Below are 14,080 nucleotides of genomic sequence, written 5' to 3'. Positions count from 1 at the left end.
GGAAAGAGAATGTTTTTTGAAAACTAGAAAACTCAGCAGTGAAATAAATTGAGCCTCTAAAAGTGATTGAAATCTCCAAGTCAATATACAAAAGGTATCCGAAAACTTGTGAAGTCTGACAGAATCTCTTTAGTTTGAGCTGTCTTTCATTTTGCATCGGGGCTTACATTTTTTTACAAACAGCAGCAAGCAGTGCTGTCAGGTGCAGCGGGTTTGAAAGCAGCTCAGGAACGCCTGAAATCCTGCACAACTCCGGGTAACGCGTCCCCAGCAGAAAACCGAAATAATAATAATACATTTCCTAAATTGGCTGCGTCGAGCAATTACCCATACCGTGGTGGAAACCGTGTCCTTCTGTTCCTTCCCTGTAGCCCCAGCGCCGTGTCACCTTCCACCTGCCAGATGGCTCCCAGGAAAGCTGCAGTGACAGCGGGCTCGGAGATCACGAGCCCACGAGCGGGGCCAGCGCGTCCCACCCGCTGCCCCTGGGCTTCCCCCAGGACGAGTTCTACGAGCAGGCGTCCCCCAACAGCCGCACGGAGGGAGACGGCAACTCCGACCCCGAGTCCAGTAAGTGCAGAGCTCTGCTCACCCCGCTCCTTCAGCCTTTGCAATCACTCTGTCACTGGGCTGTTTCTGTTCCTCCAGGTGCTTATTGGGAGTGAGCGTTGGTTTTGGCGCGGCTGAGGAAGCGCTCTGATTCTAAACGTGGGAGGTCTGGCCGATGGAAATGAAACGCTTGGAGCTGTTAAGGGGTTATGGATGAGCTGGTGTTTTTATGGACCTGGTGTGCTAAGCACAGAGGAGCTTTCTGAGGAGGTTAAAGCTGTTGCCCTAATGGTCATAAATACTGTGCTGAGGGAATTCACATTTCTTAACGTTTCCCTCTCCAGCACTACCGTGTGCTGTAGTTTAACAGGGAACTCGTGGGTGATGAGCAGCTCTGTGAAAAGGCTGCAGTCTCCAGAAATAAGGGTTTCTTGATTTGTCCTTTGAAAGCAGTGATGGGGTTGTAGTAATAATCTCAGAAGAGTTTGTCATCTTCTGCCATTGCCGCTGCCTTCTTGTGATGTCAAAATCAGGGAGGCAGAATCAACAGGAGCGGGAGCTGTGGGTACTGGCTCTGCTCTCTGTGCTGTGATAGCCAGTTGGAGAGTCCACTGAACTTTAGTCAACTGTTAATTGTCCAGAGGCTCCTTTTCTGGATTAAATTGAACTGTGCCATTGATAAAGAGACACCTGAATGTCTCTAAGCCTCTAAGGCCTTGTTAGCGGCTTAATAAGTGATTTGAAAATACATCTGTTCTGGGCAAAACTTGGCCCAAAAGGTGGATTTCAGCTGCTTTAGAGTATTAGGAGGAATGAATTAGTGAGTGCTGTGCACTTGAACTAGCTGTGGAAGGTACCTGCTACACTCTGCAGTGGCAAATCCAGCAGAGAGCATTCCCTCCCACTCTGAGCTGGCTCTGCCACATTCAGCCTGGCTCTTGGAAATCACACCTCTGCCCAGGCCTGGAGCCTCAGGGCTTTCTGAACATGTGGATTGTGTCCTCTTTTTCTTTAATTTGTAAACTATTACCTAAGTTTAAATTTAAAGTTTGTAAGGTGATATGTTTCCTGAAGTAATGCCGGAATATTATGTTTCCCAAGTTGATAGAGAGCTGACAAGAACCATCAGAGGTTTTTGATCTTGTGCTGGAAAAAATCATAATTTGCTTTTGTGTTTATGTATTTGAGGCCATAAGATACCCTTAATAATATTCTAGGCAGTCAAACTGGGTTCTTCACAGAGTTAATCTCTAGAGGGCTACAGATATACCACCAAAAGAAAGAAAATACCAAGTTAGATATTACTTGCTGCTTTTGCTTTGCATACTCATAGTCTGCACTTGCTTTCCAGCTCTTTCTTGTTGCTTGTAAGTGACATTTATACTTTACTGAAGTGAGAATGATGTACATGAAATCAGTACCCAGGGCCTTTCCTGCAGGGACAGGACCTGGTGTAGAGGAGTTCTCAGAACAGACACATTCATCCTGTCTTGCCATTTACAAAGAAGCTCAGGTTTGGGGTTCTCCAATGCTTTTTGTGCCCAGGTGTTTTTTTTTAATTTCAGAAGAAATATGCTCCATGATTCTTGTAGAACATGGCTGTAAAAGTAACTGAGCTCTGACATCTGAATGTCATTGACACACATCCCTGTGAGCAGACTAAGCAGGCATCAGATGTCTTTTCTAGTGTGAAGTTGAAGAAAGTTTAATCACCTGTCTAATTACCTGACAGTTCAGTTTTAAACTTGAAGCTGCAGTTTAATTAGAGTTTATTTTATGTGAAGATTTTTCTTCCCTTCCAGCTTGTATCTTATTGGAACAGTTTAATTGATGTGGCACGATGGTTTCAGCAGGGAGAGCTTCTTTTGTGGCCCTTTTTAGTGTTTTATGCTTATATTAATGGCAGCATCTAGTGGCAGGAACAAAAAAGCAGATTTAGATAGATGTTGTGTGCTGTCCTACATCTCAGTGAAGAAGGGGAGGACCCACAGCACGTTTGTGTTCAGTCTGCTGCTGCAAGGTGACTTGGTGCAGATGACAGCAACCCAAAATATCTGATGAGCCTGAGGTTCATGTGGTTCACTTTTGCATGCAGGACACATTTAGCCAACAGTGAAACAATAAAATTAGCTCTGATTTGATGGTTTGCTCTACAGTCTTCTGATGGATTTTTGGCCGGTGTTTTTTCTTTATTTTTCTTAATTTGGAGTGGGTTGATGCACTCAGAGCATTTCTTGTCTTCCTTCATGGACTACAATGTTGTTAATGTGAAAAGAGGCAGGAAAATGCAGTCAGGTAATCTGAGTTCATACAGCAGAATGAGCATGGCCTTCATTCCCTCCCAGCATCTTTAATATCTGATCTCTCCTAACCTGAGACATTGTCTGGAATGTTCAGCCTGATTTGTCACCTGGTGAGGATTTAGTTCAACTTTGCCTGCCAAGGAGAGAGGTTTGGGGTGAAACGATGTCAGAAATGTCCAGAACCAACCAAGGTGAGAGGTTTGGGGTGAAACGATGTCAGAAATGTCCAGAACCAACCAAGTGCCCTCTGAAGGCTGATGGCAGCTGTGACATCATTGATGGCCATGTTCAAAAGGGTTTTCTTCCTCTTGATTTTCCTGACTACAGTCCTTTGGTGTTATTTGTTTCTCTAGTACTGGAAATTGTTGCATTTTTTAAGCTTTGCACTTACTAGCAATAGCTAAGCATTTATTGCAAAACACTGAAAAAGATGAGCATAACAAAATAAAATAAACAACAAAAAAAATCCACCCTAAAAAATATTGGTGAAGCTTTACAAATTCACATCTGATATGGGACTGAAACAAGGAGGGAAAAAAAAAAGAACTGTAAGGTTATAGTAGTTAGAAAACTGTGAGAAATTTATATGTAAACCTTTAAAATTAATAGACTGTGCTAATTAAAATTAGAAATAGGCTATTGAAAATGATTTGTCTTCTCTTACTTTAGTTCCCTGAGAAAAACATAAAGTTCAGTGTGGTAGATGCATCATAAGGACGAGATGCCAATAAACTGTCACACCAAGTAAATAGTAATATAAAAATTCATGTAGGTTTGTAGAGAACCTCATCCTTAAGTAACAGCATTCTTCTACGTGGAACTCAAATATTTTCTCCTTGTGAGTTGCTCAAATAAGGATGCTCCAATAACTCCCTATACTGAGGATTTTAACCAAACCATCTTTTCCCCCTCTGATTAAATACAAAACACACTTCAAGCATAGACAAAGACCAACAAACTCTCTGTGTCTGGACTTCCCTGGCAAATTCTCTCTCAGTGACTGTCAGCAGTGATGTTGATCAAAGGGGTTGAAAGGTACATGTAAAACTCAGTTCTGTTGGGTTGTTTAATACATGTGTAAGATATTAATGACAAATTTTCATGCTTTATCTGTTTTTATAGCCCTATCGAATCTGTTTTCTTTCCTCTAGACAATAAAACTGTTTTACTTTTGTTTGGAGGAAAAAAATGGAGTATGACTAGTTCAGCCAAGAAATTGGGCAGAGCAAGAGGAATGATTGCAGCTTGGGGACAGGGAGTGTGGAGGGGAAGCCAGAAAACCTGAAAGTAATCTGCAATTAAATAATAGCAATCATTTTGTATAAAGAAAATGGAAGTATAAACAAAGCTAGCTGAAAATTAAAGTTAATGAGGCAAATCACACTGAGATTTCAGGGTTTAAAATAGGAGGAAACCGGTGTATTAAGGAGAGGGGGTCTCCATGAAGAATATTTAACATGAATTAGTGACTAATAAGCCAAGAAAGTTGCATTGAAAATCAGCAAGTGTAGAGCTAAAGGCAAACCAGTAGACACCAGGAGTTTGTGGCCATGTCAAGCTGGTGTTGCCAGAGGTGTCTGGCTGCTTATTTTTTCTCCCAGTCACACTTTCACAGGGTTGAAGAGCAGTTTGGACCTGGATTGAGGAATTCCTGTGGGTTCAGCCCCTGGGGAGGAGGAAAGGTAAATTTTAAAGAGGGATTCCCCAGTTCCATTTGTTCCACAAGGCACAATTTTGCACAGCAAAGGAGTAAATGAGTAGCTGGGGCAAAGCTTTGCTGGCTTTAAGTGATCATCAGAGTGCAGAGAATCAGTCTTAGGAAGAATTAAGGCTGCAATCTGTGGTGTTTAACCACAGAAGAGGGAGGTTTGCAGCAAGGAAGACATCTGGTGATGATTAAAGACAACATGTATTCCTTCCTCAAAATTAAAAGAACACTTTCACCTTGACTTAATTTTTGATAGGGATGATGTTGATGAGCACAAAGGCAGGCTGATGGAGAGTGATGATAATGGCACTAAAAGTCAGAGCAGGTTCAGTGCATTCATGGGGAGGAGAGGAGATAATCTTCCTCCCAGGATATCAAAACTGATGGTGTTTGCCTTATTTTTCTGTAATTCTTACACACGAGGTGTCAAGAAAAAATAAAGCTCTGGTCAAGCTCCACCGCTGGAAAGCATTTACAAAGAAGAAACAGAGATATGTATGAATATAATGCAATAAATGGTAGCCTGGGTTTTGCAAGAGTAGGATGAGATTAGATCCATTATCTCACTTCTATGATATGTACTTTTAACATTGGGAAACACATGTACAGTTAATCTATATATATATATTTAAGGACTAATAACTGTTATTATGACATTAGGGTGGAGCATTAGTAATTAAGAATGAAAAGACGTAAAATAATACAAGAATGGAAAAAAAATCTCCATAATTATCTTCATTAATGAGTCTGGCATTAAAAAGCAGGAGCATGTCAATGAAATATTCTAGTAGCTCAAAGCCAAGCATCACTGACAATAGAGGAGGAGGTGTGCATGACACGAGAATTGGATTTTGCTAAGGATTTGAAGTAATAGCAGTGGGATGAAATCTAATAGTTGAGAGTCATTCTCATAGGAGCTGCTGCATGTAACTAGTATATAAATCACCAGCTGAAAATGACATAAAGAAAAAAAAACAACTGAGTATTACAAAGATAAACTATAAATCACCAATACCTAATGTGACTGTGAAAAAAATCATGAGTTACTCCTAGCAGAGGGGAAAGAAAAAGAAAAGAAAGAACCCCAGGGGGTTGCTGACACCATAACAGGCCTGTTATGAATAGTGTTGGCTTCCCACATTAAAGAAAGGTGAATTCGCATGAGAAACAGGCATAAAGAAATATTATTAATAAGAGGGGAATGGGATGGCCATGTACAGAGAAAGGAATTAATATTGGCTCATTTAAACTGCAAGGTAAAGGCTGGCTGGGGCCTGGGGCTGCTCTCACACAAAGCCAAAATACAGGGAAATGGGCTGGTGCTGCCTTTAAAGCAGCCAAGGCTGGAGATCTGGGGGCTGCAGATGACATCAGTGAGAAGGATAGAAGCAGGGCCTGAGAATTCAACCTGGCTTTCAAAAGGAGCTTGATAAATTTGTGAGAGGGCAAGGAAATCGCTGTCTGTAAGAGCAGCAGATCCAGCGTGTCACGCAGGAGGTGGCTCTGCAGTTTTCTGGGAATGTGAAATTCCAGGCTGAATGTGTTTGTTGAGCCTCAGCTCTGCTCTGGGCTCCAGCCCCAGCTGGACACAGGGCTGGTCATCTCCAGGGATGTCCACTGCTGTCCCCAGCCCTGCCAGCAGCTCAGTGACAGCCTGGCTGAGGGTTCTGGAACTGGGGAAGGAAGGGTCAGCATGGAGCAGCAGACAGGGAGCTCATTCTCCCTGGGAAAAACGCCTGCGTTTGCTGCCATGCTGACTTGTCTGATAATCAGAAACCCTGCAGTTGCTGAAATACACTCTTTAGACATCATCAATAAGATGCTCTGGCAGCTGGATTTCAGACCTCATGCTGGGTCACAAGAAAAAATACATCTACAAAGTCTTAAGTTTCTTGTTCCCTGTCCAAAAACTGGACTGCTGGAGATGGATTTTTTTTTTTAATGATGCTTTCAGTTGTTTGGTTTTTTTTTTCCTTCCCATCTTCTGTACTTTTTATTTTCACACAAAGGTTGAAATGTAACAGCAATATTTTAGTTTGGCTGCTGCTGAGTTATAAACACACTTAGGCCTAGTTTGGATAAAAAAGAAAGAAGCTGTCATTAGTTAAAGATAACAAATCTCAGGCTAAAACACATCCCAGTCTCCCACATCTGCCCATTGGGCCCTTGAACTTCTGCTGTATTGGGCTTTTCTAACCCCATGGCTGAACACTAATAATTAAGTCAGCAAGTGCTGAGGTAATTAATCTTTCTGAGGCAATACAGTTTGATTGATCTTCTCCCTTTAATCAAATTAGCTGGCACATAGGTGGGGGAATGCAGTGGCTGTGCAGGGCTCTGTAGAGCTTTGAGATGTGATGACCCTGCCAGGACACCCCTGAATCACAACCTGGGAGCTCTGCAGCGATCACTGTGAGTCTGAAAAATGGGGGATCTGGCAGAGATCAGCAGCAGGATGTGCTCAGCACTCCCGTTTTCGGGTGTGTCTCTCTTTGGGGTGCAGTTTCTCTCTGCCTGGCACAGGCATGGGGGCACTGACTGTCACAAGACTTCAAACTGCGTGGGATTTCCAGGTGTTTTAGCTCTTTGTTTCTAAAATCCTATAAAGCAAAACGTGATGGTATTCTGGATTTGTTCCTGACTGGAGAGCGGGGAAAAGGTCAATTTGCAATGATACAGATGAGTGGCTTTTGCAAGCAGATTTCCACAGGTACCTGAGAGGGTACAGATTGCATATTCAGAAATAATTCCGTGATTTGGTAATTTGATCCCTGGGTGCCTGATTTAAGAGTTATTAAAGCAGCTGACACAAAGAGGGGAAAGTGGACAAAGCAAATTAAATTAAACAAATGCAAAAGCATAAAGATTGTCCCACTCGGCCTCTCAGTCAAACACGGCACTATAAGCACAGACTCTGAATTTTAAAATGTTACACTTTCTGTGTATAAGGGGCACTCTCTATAAATTCTTTTTAAAGTAAATATTAGATATTTTATTGCTGATATCAGAATATAAAACCTTGATCTACCTTTTCTTCTCTCTGAAGAAAAGGAAGATAAAAGCAAGTTTTCTGAGATGCACCATATTTTTTCATGCAAAATCAATGGGGATTGATGAGTAAAATCAATGGGGAAAACATGCTGGATTCTCTAGACTGCATAGTGAGGAGAAGTAACTCAGGCAATACTAAAATATTTGTGAATACAACTTAATGTAATTCTTGACTGAGGTTTATAACAGGAGTTACTCTGTCTAAAGTGATTAGAAAGAATAGCTCCACCTCACAGCCGAGCAATCAGTCACTTCTCCTGGAATAATAAGGGAGGCTTTAAAGCATTTGTTTTGGTGGGGGTTTTTTAATAATAAATGAGATCTGACATCTATAAACAGTGATTTAGTGGCAGATGTTCTGTGATATATATTTATGTTATCACTTAAGCTGACATGGTAATGGATAATCCTATTTGTTCTGTTTATGAAAGTTTCAAAATTCATTGCTATGGCAAGCAGGCTGCTGGGGCAGAGATGGAGGGAGAACAAATTCCTCCCCTCTGGTTTTTCAAACTCCTTTTAGCTCTGACTGGCTGTCTGTCTACTTTCTCTCAAACTTTCTCTTCTTTCTTCTTCTGAAAGTAGAAAAACACAGATGATGCAATTTGTCTTTTTTTACCAAATCAAGCTAATCAGTCACTGCAAGAGGAGCTTTTAGCAAAATGAAATATTAAGGTATTTGTTACCGTTGAGTTCCTGTTTTAAAAATGGAAATATGGAGGGGGGGGAGGAAATTTATCTCTTTTATATAATTTAAACCATGTGAAAAAATTCATGATTATAATTTGATTTGAAGCATCATAATTTATTACTTGATTTCCACTCTGATTAATGAAAAATATATCACAAAATATATTTAAAGACTGTCTGCAGCTACCAGTCTGTCTTGGAAATTAAATGGAAAAATTGTATTTATTGAACAAAGCAGATTCCCAACTGATGATGCATTTCAAGTCACAACGTTTGCTGGCTCAAATCTGATCAACTCAATAAATCCAGTCACTGTTGTTCTTGTTTGTGTAGAGACGTGGTCATCCTTTAAAATGATGGTTTCCTTCTAACTGGATTTTGGTAGGGAAAGAGGATTGATTCAGTTTTGAGGCATGCATTAGGAACCACTAGAATTGATCCAAAAAGTCATCTGTATCCATATATTCCTGAATAGGGGAGATATTTTTGCCTTTACTCTTCAAATAACTTTTAGCCATCTGGAAAAGCAGCATAGCGTTAATAAACCACTGTTCCTGTCTTTTTTGGAGGTTGTAGGATTGACATTGTGATCCTTTTGTTTTCTGGGTACTGTTCAAACCTTGGCTTTGCTGTAGCTGAGGAAGGAGAGGCCCCAGACCCCTTGTGCAGGCTCCTCATCAGGGGAAGGCAGGGTTGGTGTCCCTGTGGGTGCTGCTGACCCAGGCACTGGAACTTTCCTTCAGCCCTGCTGGGCACTGATGTGATGTACTCATCCTAAAAAATAAAATATATTTGTCTGGGTTGAGCTGGAGAGACCTGGGCAAAATATTTATGATTATACTTTTGGATTTATATTACACCAGAGGTTGAGATTCTCACCTTTGTGTTTAATACCCATAAATAATGTTGCTGCCTCCTAGTTAGCAGCAGGATTTTGCAGGGATTCTGCTTTATTCACAGTGCTGTGTGATTCAGTGGTGCTCTGATTAATTCAAGTGACATTCTAATTGTTGTTAAATGTTTTCAGAGTTAACTCTGCGTGCTGCTGAAGTCAGCAGTTCCAGAAGCTCCAGTCTCGTGTATCCATTTCAAAATTCTCAGCCTGGCCTGGTGCTGTCTCGGTTGTTTGTACACATCATTCCCACATTTCAGTTGGAATTAGACAGTAAAATCCCGGGATTACAGAGAGAAGTTTTGCTCTGTGTGTGGGGGGCTCTGAGCACGTTGTGCCTGTTACGCTGATTTTCTGCTCCCGGTGCAATTGCAGTAAAAACCATCACATTGTAGAGTAGAAGTGGAGCAGATCTGTACAACAAACATATGCTGTGCTAGCAATGCTTCTCAGTGCAAATCAGGTCTTGTTTTCATTTCACCTGTAAAAAACTGTTAGCTCAGGAGTTTTTGATTGCCCAAGTTGAACTCCACTGCTGCTGCAGTGCATGGGGTGGGCAGCCAGGAGCTGTGAGAGGCTCAGAGGAGGAGCTGTGCTGTGCTGTGCTGTGCTGTGGTGGGCCAGCATCACCCTGGGGTAATTCAGAGTCACTTTCCTGCCAGACCAGCTGGGACAGGGAGGTTGCTGTGATCAGAAGTTTGTTTAAGCATCCTGTGTAAATGCAGATGTTCCCCTGCATCCCTGAGGCCAGTCACTGTGAGCACTGTGTGCTGCAAATGCTTGGGTGTCCCTCAGGTCTGTGTCACCTCAGCCATGGTGAGCAGCACTGGTGCATCTGGAGTAGCTTGGCTGTTCCACAGGCTGGGACAGTGAGGTGGAGCAGGACTTCCCAGCACCTGCAGCTTTCCCTGCTCCGTGCTTTGGGGTCATCTCTGCTTCCTGCCATGCCTTGCTCCCAAACAGCTCCCTTGTGGTCCTTGTGAGCTCGGCTTAAAGCTCTGCTTAAAGCCTTGGTGCATCAAATTAAACTTCTCCCTTTAAAATAATAGTAAGAATAATAAAATAATAGTAGGAAGCAACAACTGATCCATCTAAAACTCTATTTCCAGGAAAAGGCCATGGCTGCATGGTCTGCTGAACTTCAGTTCCTCCCATTCAAGCTAACCCTGTGCCTGTGCAGCACCAGCAAGAGCAATCAGGCTATTTCAACAGCTGTTCTTTTATCTGGTTGTCCTGACTGATGTTCCAAACCCAGTGTCCCAGAAGATGTGCTCTCTATAGGATGAGATATTATAAAGTCTGGCCCTCATCTAATGCTTTAAAAGCAAGCAAACCTTTCTCTACCAAGAAAGGCTTTATTCATGTCACACAGTAATCATACACCAAAGAACTATTTAGAAATAGAAAGACAACCTTTGCCTCTCCTCCTTAGTTGTAGTACATATAAAGAAAAACAGTGGCAATAAAAGGAAATAGGAGTGGTGAGAGAAAGCACTTTGAAAACTATAAAAGCAAAAATTATTTTTATCTCATTAGAACTGATATTAAAGATTTTCTTTATACACTTTCTCTTTTTTTTTTTACTGAGGGTCAAATATCACCGATTACAGATTCTATTGGGGTGGACCTCTCATCCCTCTGTCTCTAAAATTAGCTCCTTATTTCTCTTTTTTGTGAAGATCACAAGGATCTTTCTCCATCAGCCCCCTGATTTCCCTGACCTGGAATGTATTCACAGGATTGTGAAAAAAAGGGTGCATCTGCAAATGAAGCAGGTCCTTTTCCTCGTGCTGCTCTGTCCTGTGAATGGAATAACATTTGTTGCATCTGTACAAAAGGTCAGATGAGAATTAGGAGTTTAGATTATTACAGTGTAATTTGCATGTTTTAAAGCATATAAACAGTTAAATAATCTGCTTGGATCTTGAATTATCCAGATTTCCATTAAAAGATTCATAATTAAAAGATGTTAACTTTTGGAAAAAGGATGAGGTACTTCCCCCTACATTTTATTTTTTTTTTTTTTTCTTTCACACCTGCTAAGCTACAGAAAAATTTAAGAAATGCAATAGTGTGATTTACTCTGGAGCTAGACAAGGAGAATTCTCTTGTTTGCTTTCCTCCCCCTGAAATCTGATTTTTGATACAGCTGGGCTATTTCTGCGGGAGGAGTTCGTGCCCGGATCATTGCATGACTCCTGGCTCTTAATCTGTGCCAAAGAGCAGCAGATTGCCAAATCCTTGTCCCAGCTCAGGGACATTGTTGTCCCTGTCCTGCTGGAGCTGGCCCAGGGGCGAGGGGATGTTTGTAGGGCTGATCATAGCAGGGCTCCAGCAGCAGCAGCATCACTCAACTGCTGGATAAACCTAACGAGAGCTCCCTGGGCTCAGCTGGAGCTGCTGTGCCTCTGACAAGAGCCTGGCTTGCTGTGTCTTAATGCAGGGGGAGGTTTTGTGTCTTTGAGCTGAGGCAAGGGCCATGGAGGGAGGCTTTGAGGAGCTTTTCCGTGGTGTTTGTCTCCAGCAGAGCCACAGCTCCTCACTCACCCCCCAAAGCAGGGGAGGTTTCACATTGCAGGACTGAAATTGCCAAGGAGGGCACTGTCCACACCCTGGTAATCCAGTGAAATGACGGAAAAAATTAAAGATTGCTCATGCAGCCACAAAGTCCAAGAGAGTTAAGATATTTTGGAGCGTGGAAAAGAAGAAAATGCCCTGAGCTGATTCTAATGCCTGTTAGGAATGAATCACGATAAGGATTACAAAACTTAAGATAGAATAATTTAGCCACTAAAGATGTCTTAATAAAAAGCTCCCTCATAATTCTTTCTTTATGCCTTCTATAATACTGAATTTTAGGATTTGTTTTCCCTTTGGAACACAGATACAAAGAAACACGGTTCTGCTTTGTACATTCATCTCTAACCTCTGCTGTCAACTTTGTATCTCCAATCTAAAGAGTTCAAGAGAAATCATAATACAAGGAAGCAGATGTTTTCTCTTTTGTGCAACACCTATTCTTGCTGAATAGGGATAAAATATGGCAAATGTGGGGGGACATTAATATTTCTTGTTAAAACGTGCTTCGCAGGCTGAAGAATCTCATATACATAATGATAGTCAAATGTCGGCGAGTAAAAATAGGGATTTGTGAAAAACAGCTGTGCTGCACAACTCTTTGACAGGAATAGAGGAATGCTTTACCCAGGAAAATTCACAGAATTTATTTAGAAGAAACTGTAGCTGTTCATTTACAGCAAGACAGAAGGTTAACAAGTCTGAAATGGAGGGGCTGGTTCAGCCTCGTTTCATGACCATGGAAAAAGAAATTTTTAACTCTGGCGGAGCCCACACTTCCCTCACAGCACATTTCTGTGTGCTGCAGTCTCAGTGCATTTTTTAGTGTATCCTGGTGTTCCCTGAGGATCTTTTGGGGCCAGCTGACTCTCGGCAGTGCTCAGTGCTCCTGCTCCAGGGATTTGTTTTTGGGTGTTTTCCGAGGGTGATGTTGCAGCCACTGCCCCGTTTGAGGTGCTGGGCTCAGAGCCTGTGTGCCTGGGCTGTCCACATGGGTGCTCCCTGCATCCCTGCTGGAATGGCACTGGAGCAGCTCTCCGGGAGCTTTGGGTGGGACAGACTCCACTGCAGGAAAGATTTTGGCTTTTGAGGCAAAGGATGGGCAGCTGTGGGACAGATCAAACACCCTGGGAGCTCAGAACCGGCCCTGGGAGCTCAGAACCGGCCCTGGGAGCTCAGAACCGGCCCTGGGAGCTCAGAACCGGCCCTGGGAGCTCAGAACCGGCCCTGGGAGCTCAGAACCAGCTCTGAGAGCTCAGAACCGGCCCTGGGAGCTCAGAACCGGCCCTGGGAGCTCAGAACCGGCTCTGAGAGCTCAGAACCAGCTCTGAGAGCTCAGAACCGGCCCTGGGAGCTCAGAACCGGCCCTGGGAGCTCAGAACCAGATCTGAGAGCTCAGAACCAGATCTGAGAGCTCAGAACCAGATCTGAGAGCTCAGAACCAGCTCTGAGAGCTCAGAACCAGATCTGAGAGCTCAGAACCGGCCCTGGGAGCTCAGAACCGGCCCTGGGAGCTCAGAACCAGATCTGAGAGCTCAGAACCAGATCTGAGAGCTCAGAACCGGCTCTGAGAGCTCAGAACCGGCTCTGAGAGCTCAGAACCGGCCCTGGGAGCTCAGAACCGGCTCTGAGAGCTCAGAACCAGATCTGAGAGCTCAGAACCGGCCCTGGGAGCTCAGAACCAGCTCTGAGAGCTCAGAACCAGATCTGGGGAGCTCAGAACCAGATCTGAGAGCTCAGAACCAGATCTGAGAGCTCAGAACCAGATCTGAGAGCTCAGAACCAGCCCTGGGAGCTCAGAACCGGCCCTGGACAGCTGCCTGGGCTGGAGTGCAGGAGGTTTTCTCAACTGCAGCATTGGAACATGCTCTGGAACATACAGAGCAGAACTGTGCTGCAGTTATGCTTTAAAATTGCTTACCCTTTAAACTGTGGCTGCACCCTTCTGTTTGCAGTCACTGGGAGAAGCTGGCTCTAATGTTCTGCACTCAGCAGTCTCTGACCTGTAATGCACAATTTGTGAATAAACACAGAGGAGTAAACAGGGGGGTCACAGAGATATTTTATTTCTGTGAGGCTGGCACAGCCAGGCAGCTGCATTTCTAATTCACAGTCACTCCATCCTCAACCCCCCCAGGAAATATTCTCTAATCCATAAGAACTTTGCATGCTGAGGTGAGATGTTAAATAGCAAGATTTGCTTCTAAATAATAAGATTATGACACAACCCAACAAGAACAGGCATCTCAAGGTTAAAGATAGCATTTCTCATTCAATCTGAGCCGGTAGAAAGGAAGAAAGAGATTAGAG

At 43.1% G+C, this 14,080-nt stretch overlaps 1 protein-coding gene across 2 annotated transcripts in view; it reads left to right on the top strand.

Annotated features, from left to right (window-relative positions):
- The window catches only part of PCDH11X (protocadherin 11 X-linked), a 424,506-nt gene that overhangs the window by 303,367 nt on the left and 107,059 nt on the right, over positions 1–14,080 (top strand). For both annotated transcript variants that reach the window (XM_088062843.1, XM_014255248.2), the window contains one exon: positions 372–570. In XM_088062843.1, coding sequence (XP_087918969.1) covers positions 372–570 — 199 coding nt within the window. The remainder of the gene's footprint in view (positions 1–371; positions 571–14,080) is intronic.

This window comes from Pseudopodoces humilis, chromosome 15, assembly GCF_049639895.1.
Source record: "Pseudopodoces humilis isolate 2021_Gansu_Grassland_sample_001 chromosome 15, ASM4963989v1, whole genome shotgun sequence".
Classification (NCBI taxonomy): Eukaryota; Metazoa; Chordata; class Aves; order Passeriformes; family Paridae; genus Pseudopodoces; species Pseudopodoces humilis.
This window is presented reverse-complemented; position numbering and strand designations above follow the sequence as displayed.